Raw genomic sequence first — 10,151 nt, 5'->3', positions numbered from 1 at the left:
TCATATATATGTACCAACCACTCTCAGTGAATGTAACCATTGTATGTTCTAAACATGAACTAATAATAATAATGAAAATGGGGAAAGGGGATCTGGAGATGGAGGCAGGAAGGTGGGTGAGGTTAAAAAGGGGAATAAAAAGAATGAAGATATGTTCAATACATGTACCTACTCCCTAAGATGAATGTAAACACCATGTACTTCAAACATGTACAAATAAAAACAGAAGAGCACTGACCTTTGAATTTTGCAGGTCTAGTTCTGCATTTGCTAATTATATAATCTTGAATAACTTGTTTAACCTTTCTAAGCCTCTTAATTCCTCATCTGTAAAATGAAGATGATAATTTCTTTATATGGTTGAAATATTTTATTGACTATTTACAACTCGAGTAAGCAGTAATAAATGGTAGCTAAATAATAGTTGTATTTCTTCCATGCTGTCATGATACATGCTCATTCATTTTAATTTAATTGATGTTCTCCACATTGCTGTAAGGTAAGCAAAATGGACTACCCCATTACATAAATGAGGGAACAGATTGGGAGTAGTTAAGGGCCTTGCTTAAAGTTACCAGCTCATAAGTAGTAAATCCAAACTTCACCCAAGCCATCTATTTTCAAATGCAGGATTTTCCTATCATAACACTCTCACTAAAGTGTCTGTCTGACTGTTTTTAGTTAATCAGATAAATTCCTCCCTAACTATGGGGAAATGTTTACATAGTTTTGTGTGACCCAGTAGGGTTAGTAGCACTGTTCTGACAGCCTCGAGTGAGATAAACTGAGAACCATTAATCTTGCAAAATGAGTTGGGTTCAAAAAAGTGGTATTATTTTCAGTTAAATCTTGAAGAATTCATTTTTTGTTTTTTAATTGGGTGAGAATTACATGTTTATGGAAAACTTTATGTAAGTATAAGTGAAATAAACATATATGATCATTTCAATAATTTTGTTTCCCGCCCCCCCCCCCCCTTCCCCATCTCCAACCCCAGGCTTGGAAAAGAATTTAAGGACTTGGAAGCAGGCTATAAATCTCATGAGCTCCACCCAGAGTCACATCTGCATGTAAAAAATCCTCTGATAAAAAGGTAATCATAGATATTTGAAAAATTTTAAACCATTTTTCCAAAATGCACATATTATAGGAACTCTTTATCTGGAGGACATAAACATATATCACTACTGTAAAAGCAATAGGTCTGCAGTATTTTAATATCTGTTTATTGGGAATCATTCATAGAATGTGAACCTCAGGTGCCTACAGGTACACGACCTGATTGTTCTAATACTCATGGCATTCTTATGAGGTAGATAGGTGCTACAACTAGGGAGAGAATACATTCTAAGAACCCTGGTAAATGCTTGAAACCATGGGCAGTAGTGCCAAGCTCTATGTGTTAACCTATATGAGTTTGCCTTTGACATCTGAACTAAGCACTTATGCCCTGTGATTGTAACTTTTGCAGTTTGAGGAGTGACAGCAAAAACAGCACAAATTTCTTTGTTCTTCTTGACAATTCCATGGATTTGTTCTTATTGTAGATCTTAGCAACCCCAGCCTGGTTTTTGTTTTTGTTTTTCACAATTTCTTGTATCTAGAAGGTTCATCCTTTCACTTGAAGCACTTCACACTTCTCTGTCATATCTGAATTGCTATGCTTATGCTTTAAGGGCACTCTTAAGTAAAATAGGATTTCATAAAGACAAGCACTGTGATATCAAATAGGATAACAGTGGTTCTGATAACCAAGAGACTAATGGATAGATACTGGAAACAACATAGATAAGGTGGACAAAGGGAGACAAAAGGATGATTTATGAACCAGGAAGAACAGCGTAAAAACTTCATCATACTTAGAATAGTGGCATGCAATTTAAAACTCATGAATTGTTTATCTTAGGAATTTTCTATGGAATGGCTGGGGTCATGGTGCAAGCCTATAATCACAGCACTCTGGCAGGCTAAGGCAGAGAGATCACAAATTCAGGCCCAGCCTGAGCAATACAGCAACTTAGATCCTGTCTCAGAAACTTAAAAAAGGGAGTGGGTGTGTAACACAGTGTGCAGGCTCTGGATTTATTTCCCAGTACCACACAAAAAAGAAAAAGAATCCCATTTAATATTTTCAGACTGCAGTGGACCATGCAAAACTAATACCATGGGTAATGGGGGACTACTGTATTTTATAAAAGAAAAAAAATTGAGCTTTAGATTAAGTAATGTACTTAAGAGCAATGGGCCCAAGATTTTAGTGCAACCATGTTTATCTACCCAAACCATTCCGCTCTAATTAAAGTTCATGTAATTTATAGGAGAAAAGTAGTTTAATTGTATAAGAAATACAATAATTTGCAACATGGTATCATTTTCCTTCATTTTATAAGTTAATATAATCTTGATAACAAAATTATTTAAAATTAGTATACTAGCTTTATGGAATTATATAGAATAATTTAAATATTTCTGCCTTTAAACTCTGTAAAGTTGATGGGAAAGTGTTTTAGAATATTGAATTATTTTCTTCTAACATTTCTGTTAAGTTCTACGCTATATTTCATCACAAACACAAGTTTTTAAACTTATATTTCTAATGATTAGAAATACAATTTTGGGGACTGAGAGTGTGCCTCAGTGACAGAGCACCTGCTTAGCATGCACAAGGTCCTGGATTCAATCTGAAACACCACACACACAAAGTTGAAAAAACATGATTTTGTTAATAATTGATGTTCATATTAAGTATTCATGTATTCTGGTATACAGGTTTGGGTTTGAAGAGAATTTAAAATGCTAATGATTGCAAAATACTTCCTATTTCTGTTGCTATGGTAGAAAAATAATATAAACTATATATTGGAAAAATCAAACTACAAATGTCTGTTTTTCTCCAGTTTCACATATTTGCATATGGTGTTTTAGCTTTTTTATTTTCATATTTCAGGCCACATACCCATGAAACAACTGGAAAGTTATTTCCTTCTTGCAATCTACAAATACTCAAGGACCACACTGTTAGAGACCACATCCACCAGTCAGATGAACAGAAATTTGAAAAACCAAATGGATACAAATTTTCTGAACGGCTTAATAAAGAAAATTCTGAGAGACCAAGCTTGACTCTTCACAGTGATGACAGTTCTGCACCTGCAAAGAAAGTGAGCACTAATGAAATAATCTCACCGTCTTCATTGTGTTCTTCACACCTGAGAACTGTTGGGCTAAAACCAGAAACTGCTCCCCTCACCCAACAGCAAAATATGATGGAACAGTGTTACTCTGTGAATTCACTGTCCAGGGAACATATAATTCAGTCAACCTGCAGATCTGAGGGTTGTCAGATGCCAAATTTTATGTGCCAGAATCTACCACCCCCTTTGCCACCAAAGAAATATGCTATAACCTGTGTGCCACAGTCAGAGCAGAATGAATCTATGCCTGATGTCAAACTTACAGAAGTGTTTATTAAAACTACATCTTCTGGTCTTCCAAAGCACAGTTTAAGGACAACTTCAGAACCAAGTTTAGAAGCAAGTACACATGTGAATGATGAGAGATGTAAAGAAACAATTCAAGTTAAACAGCCTGTTGGCATCACGCAAAACTACCCAACCAACTCTTCAACTTCAACTAATAACTTTCTGGCAAACTCAGATGCAGTTGTTGATGCACTTTGCCAACTGGAACTAGGGTCCGGTTCTGTGAGCCCAAATGAACCAGTTTCACTAACTACCTATTTTTCAGTTGATAACTGTATGACTGATACATATAGATTGAAATACCATCAGAGGCCTAAGCTCTGTTTTCCAGAGAGCAGTGACTTTTGTAATGATACACTATCTCAAAGTGAAAGACAGGTTGGACCTGTGTTACATAACAGCCTTGGTACAAGCAGCCTTCCTGAACAAGGATATAAACCTAGCATACATTGTAATAGATAGATGGTGAAGTCAGTAAGCTTACCCCCCAGGCCATTAGAGTACAGTGTATCTATTGACCAAACTGATTTTATGTCGTGATACATAAAATTAAAACCCATAACTTTTTAAAAATTATTCACTTTAACTTTTGTGTGGGAGTGTGTGTTTGTGTGTCTGTCTATACACCCATTTTTTTGGATCAATTCAGTGAATGGCTTAAAAATTCCCTTTGAATAGTTTTGGCATGCCTTTAAAAATGGGAAATCAGAGTAATTCATTTGGCATATATAGTATTTGAATAAAAACTGTCCCCCTAGAAAGTGGCTAGTAGACCCATAAGTATTAAAGTAACTAGCACTCCTGTATGTAGATTCTTAAACTGTGCTATTTGAAAAATGCCAGGTGATTAGTTTGTCTAGTCAAAGCAGCATTTGCTTTTTGAAGAGCACTTTCTAATGGGTGACAAAAAGGGTTCACCCATTTGTTTCTGACTTCTGCGATAGTCTACCACATGTGATCCCTTCAAGTGTCTTTAAAAAAGTGACCCATGAATTTGATGACATTTGGGGGAAAATGCCTTAATAACAAATTTTAAATTAAAATGTCAGGGTCAGGTAGAACTAACTTTGTTCTTAGAACTTTTATCTTCAGAATATCTAGTTAACATAAATTAGGCCTTTGACTATTTTATATATTCATAAATACTACTTCAGCCATGTAAGCTTAACTTTAGTATATTTATTTACCTTGTTACATGTTTTTCTAATTTTATATGAAATGTGAAGGGTTTTTATTTTGGTTTACTTTGGGCTGCAGTGTTAGGAATTAACCTTGGGCCCTTTTACTGGCACAGTCACTGTTAACTACCAAAATTTCCTCTGCTCTACTCTCACTTGCTCCTTAGGTTGTCAATTTACTTAATCTTCTAGGTTTCCAGGATAAATTTCTGCCTTAGATAGAGGTTTGAATTTTAATGAAATGTTTAATTTGGGCATCTTTCCCACTTTTTCTCAAATAGTAATTTTACCCCAACTACCTTCATGGGAAAAGCTATATTTTAAAACTAAAGGAATTTTCATTATTATGGTGAACTTATGAATGCAAATAAGTTACTTTACTTGCCTTATTTTATTAGTTCTCATTTTGTGCTAAGCTGGTAAACCAATTGTAATTTAGAAATTTTATGTCTATTCCAGAGAATTGAGAATTTTAGAATTAAAATTTTCTTTATATTCCTTTATGGACTTCATAAATATAACTTTGTGAATCATTAAACTAGTAAATTTAGTATTTTGACCAGTTCCATAAATTGCATTAAAACATTCTAAAATTTAAGTGGTTAAAATGAATACTTTTAAGTAAATAGAAAATAACTCGTTATAAAAGTTTAACCTTACCCATTTATCAAATCTTGGCCAAATTTTATTCTCCCTGCAAAAAGCTCTTGGCTAGCCTTCTCTGAGTTGGTGATTATTACTATTCTTTAAAGGTAGAAATACTTGAATATCAAACAATTTTATCTTTTAAGAAAGCTTATTAACTTTTTAGAGTGGAGGTCTTGTAAATAATGTAGTTTGTAAAATTGTATTTGAAATATCAATGTTTTTAATTGCTTCTTTTATAACATTGTAAAATACTAGGAAAAAAAAACTAGCTTTAAGTATTTTTAAGCTTCCCAAAACTTCTCTATGTGGGTTATTTTAATTTCTATTTTGTCAAAGTGTTCAATTGGAACTATTATTTGAAACATATAATTGCTGTACTCAATAGCAGTGTCATTTTATCTTTTCAAATTTCTTAATGTACTGTCTAGTTAAAAGCCTCCTGAACCATGTACTTTAGTACCAAACTAGAAATGACCATTTTTCTGTTGACTCAACACTCCTACTACAGATTCAATATATATTTACTAATCATTCATATGTAAAATTTTTACTTCTTGGGAGCCTATTTATTTTTATAGATGTTTTCATCTTATAAGCTTCTAGTAATTTTTTAAATAATGCAACCAGCAATTGTTATGTTTTAAAAAATTACCTTCAAAATGTTATACTTTCATGTGAAATATTTCTTTTGGTTCTGAATTTTAATATGGTTGGACATTTCTTTGCATTCATGAATTATGTTTCCCTCTCCCATATGGGTGTATTTAACGGGAAATGTGAGTCAATTTAAAGTTCAAGGGTATTTAGAACTTCAGTGATGGTAAAATTTTATCACAGGGTACTCCTAAGTTAAAACTCCAGTAAAGTGTAAAGAACAGCTCCTACAGAAATTGGCAAACTTTCAATAGAGAACAAGATAGTAAATGATGTAAGCTTTGTGGACCATGTCTTTGCAACACAACCAGCTCTGCCCTTTTATTTAAAAGCAGCCACCAACAGTAGGTAAATGAATAAGCATGGCTAATTTCTAATAAAATTTTATTGCCATTGGAATCTGAATTGCATATGATTTTCATTTGTCATGAAAGCCTTTTGATATTTTCCAGTGAATTTAAAATGTGAAACTTCCTCTTAGGTCAGTGGTCTTCCTATTCAAACAGGCAGCAAGCCAGATTTGGCCCAGTGGCCCTGGTTTGTTTGACCTTGTCCTAGGCTACATTAAGTACACTTACACTGTAAATATTATGCTGGTCTCTCTCCAAGTGTATTCCTGTGCTGTTTGGAGACTAGGTATTTGGAGCTCTTTACATCCTAAAACCTTGAAGTTAACAGACCCCTCAAAACTGTTCCTCACAACTTTTAACAAGACAATTCATTTCAAGTGGAACTATTAAAAAGTCATTTTACTTGTTTGAAATCAGGTATGTGGAATTGATAAAGGATTTTAAACATTAAAATCATACTGGTTACTCTTGATGTGTTTTTGTTGTAGAAGTTTGTAAGTTTTCTTGGTGTCCCATTTACACATTTCTTAAATTTAATTTCTTAAATTTCTTAAACTGTAAGCAGTTCACTAAAAATGGCACTGTTCAATGGGTACATAGCTTAACATGTGGGTTTCAACCCTCATTCTCCCACCATTTTCGTACACTACTTACAGTCATATATAGAATTAGTATGAAGGATTGCCTCATGTGATTATTGAGGCCTATGAATTCCCACTATAAGATACCCAGTGAAGTTGGCAGTGTAGTTCCAGTCCACACATAGGGCCTGAGAACCAAGAGCCTGGTCCACCTCTTAAGGCCTGAGAACCAAGACACATAGATGTCCCAGCTCAGCCAAAGAAAATGTGCCCTTCCTCTGCCTTTGTATTTCTCCAGGTACACAAAGGACAGGATGATTCTCACCTACATTCAAATTCTAATCTCCAGAAATACCCTCATGAACATACCCAGGGATGTTTTTACCAGCTATCTTGGATCTCTCAGCCCAGTCAAACTGACACAAAAAATTATCACATTAAGGTCCGGAGTTCGATCCCTGGTACCAAAAAAAAAAAAAAATTATCACACTAAGATCTCTCTATCCTTGCTGTACTAGAAATTTTAAGAATATCTGCTACTTGTGGAGTAGACTGGTTTTAGGCTCAGAAAGGTAGTATGGATAATGATTGGATGTCTTTGTGACCTAAAGGTAAGACATGTAAAAACTATTAAGCATATTAACCTCATCACCAAATAATTTTATACAATAAAACCCAAATCCAGCTATGTAAGTAAATAAACATTTATTAGACAACAATTATTAAGCAGCACAAAGAACAGGTCATATAATCACTTAATAAACTCTGAAATCCCAGATATCACACCTTCCAAGAAAGGTTCTCTTTAGGCAGATGAAACAATACCCTGAAGGTATAATTAATTTTATGGTCATTAGGCCAATTAAGATCCTCCAAAATCAATTGCAGACTTGATTTTAGTACTAAGAGCCATTCTGCATCATGAGGGTATAAAGTTTACCAGATCCCATGTCTTATAGGGAAAAGAATAACCCCTAAATATTTCAGACAGTTCATATATATCAAATAGTACTGATTTCAGTGAGGAGTCAATTTCTAATATTCATTATATACAGCATTTGGAGCTAAAAGGACTAACTTCTCAAGCGATTATATAGTAGCTACTTTGTGGCTTTTCCATTAAAATGCCAGCTGATCATCCTTGGAATGTAAATTTTTTCAATACTTTTAAAAAATTAGTACATATTTTCAACACAGTGATTACATTCATTGTAGGGATGGAATGTAAATTCTTATTAAATAACATAAGAGGTTGTTTTTGTACTGGGGATCGAACTCAGGACTTTAAGCTTGCGAAGCAGGTGTGGTGCCACTGAGCTAAATCCCTGACCCATAACATGAGAGTTTTTAAAAGAACAAATGAGAAAATAGACTCCGTGAAGAATTTTTGTTCCCTGCTGTGTCTAAAATAATGCTTGGACAACAGGATCTGTTGAATGAATAAGTATCACAACTGATGTTGATCAAATATTTAACAAAGTCACAAGCATTATAAAAATATGTTCTGGCTACAAGCATACTTAATACAATAGTAATAAAAATAGGCTTGAAAACAATCTTATTTTAGGGAGCTCAAGAGTTTAAAAGGAATTAAAGGGTAGCATACATATCTGGTATGTTTTCTCTAGGTCTGTGTATCAAGCTGTGAACCATGACATATCTTTTCCTGAAAGTCTAAAAAAAACTTTTAGAGCCAAAACAGTGTACCTATTATATTTTCTGTATAGCTTTTGTTATAGTCTTTATGGAATCTAAAAACACTTCATGCCTTCTCTCAAAATCCCTTCTGAAGTTGCTTTTCAATGTATAATTACCTCACCTCATTATATACCGTATTATTTTGTATCAAATTAAAAACTGACCCTTAAAATATTAAAAACATTAGTATATTTCTTAATATACTAAACATTTAAGTACAAATACTTTGTAAAAACATTAGCTGTCTGAAAAGTTTTTATATATGAACCAATGGAGTTTTAAGAACTTAGCTATGTATAGGCATGATCATTACTCATTTTATTGTTTTCCAATGAGTTAATGTGTTAAATGTGAGAAACTCCTTTAGAATCTTGAAATTCTGCTGCTGTGACACAATCCTATCTTCTTTATTTAAAAAATCCGTAGTTGTCATCAGAATTCACTCCAGAAGCTAACTTCCTGAGATATCAGCAAACCAGTCTGTGAAAACAAGTGCTTGTCAGCAAAATTTCCTTTCATCTCCCTATTTTAAAACACTTTATGCCAACCTCTGAAACTCTTGATTTTCCTATTCCTAAATGACTTATATAATAAGAGCAAAAAAAGGCCTTGACCATTTTTTCAAGTCTTTCATTTTCTAACTTGAAGGACATTAAAAATCACTGTACTCAGGTGTCTGTCCAACAAAACTGGGTTGGGGGAAGTTGAAACTTCCTTTTACAAAGTCCTTGGAAGAAGATAATAGAAATATGCATACCTTTCACCATTCTCCCATTCAACCCTTTGTCTTCTGATTTGCCACACCATACAAGAAATCAGAAATAATTAAGTGTAAGATACTCAAAGCTTTGACAAAATGTAAGATAGTGCAAACTAAAAGTAAAACCCCAGAAAACAAGTAAAACTGTTTCCTGAGAAGAACAATGTTTGAGAGGATTAAATTCTAGTGAGTAATATTAACTCCAAGTCCAGAGAGCTGTTTAATATCGAAACAGGCTGCACTGCTTTTTTTCCAAAGGTCTTTCCATCTTCTGGCTTTCCTGGTCTCTCTTGAACTTGCCCCTTATTATTATCTCATTCCTGTGTCCTCTTCCTATTTTGCTTCTTCCTCCCCTGTTCTCTAGGTTCTTATCCCTTTTCAAGTGAGGTGGCAGTAAAAATGGAGGCATAGATTTTACAAAGGCACGCTATAAAATTTGTCGTACTCATCAGGTGGGAGTTCTGGGTGTGTGTGTGTGTGTGTGTGGTGTGTGTGTGTGTAAAGGGGTAAGTGGAAGAGTCCCGGTTTCCAGGAGAGTAAACAACGTTGAGGTTTACTGAAATGGAAACACTGAAAGGCAAGCATATTTGCCTACGAGATTTAAGTTCAGATTTGGATTTAATTTGATACCTGCTCATGGCTAGCTATAGATAACAATGTCGTTAGTTGAACACTTACAACTGCTACACTCCGCATCTAGATAAAGCATTATCAACATTTAATTTCAACTACACCCTACTGTCGTCACTGTGGATCCCACCAGTAGATGAGAAAATAAAGCTGCCACGAGTTAAGTCTTT

At 34.2% G+C, this 10,151-nt stretch overlaps 1 protein-coding gene across 1 annotated transcript; it reads left to right on the top strand.

Annotated features, from left to right (window-relative positions):
- The first annotated feature begins 452 nt into the window (after positions 1-452).
- Positions 453-6,367, top strand: LOC147823441 (ubiquitin carboxyl-terminal hydrolase 53-like). The gene is made up of 3 exons (XM_087193232.1): positions 453-499; positions 998-1,093; positions 2,948-6,367. The coding sequence occupies exons 1-3, from the start codon at positions 453-455 to the stop codon at positions 3,942-3,944; spliced, it is 1,140 nt and encodes a 379-aa protein (XP_087049358.1). The 3' UTR covers positions 3,945-6,367.
- The last annotated feature ends 3,784 nt before the right edge of the window (positions 6,368-10,151 follow it).

This window comes from Heterocephalus glaber, unplaced genomic scaffold, assembly GCF_053883595.1.
Source record: "Heterocephalus glaber isolate CG9 unplaced genomic scaffold, H.glaber_assembly_v1.0 deba00001582, whole genome shotgun sequence".
Taxonomy (NCBI): Eukaryota; Metazoa; Chordata; class Mammalia; order Rodentia; family Bathyergidae; genus Heterocephalus; species Heterocephalus glaber.
Note: the sequence above shows the minus strand (reverse complement) of the source record. Positions and strands in the feature narration are given on the sequence as shown.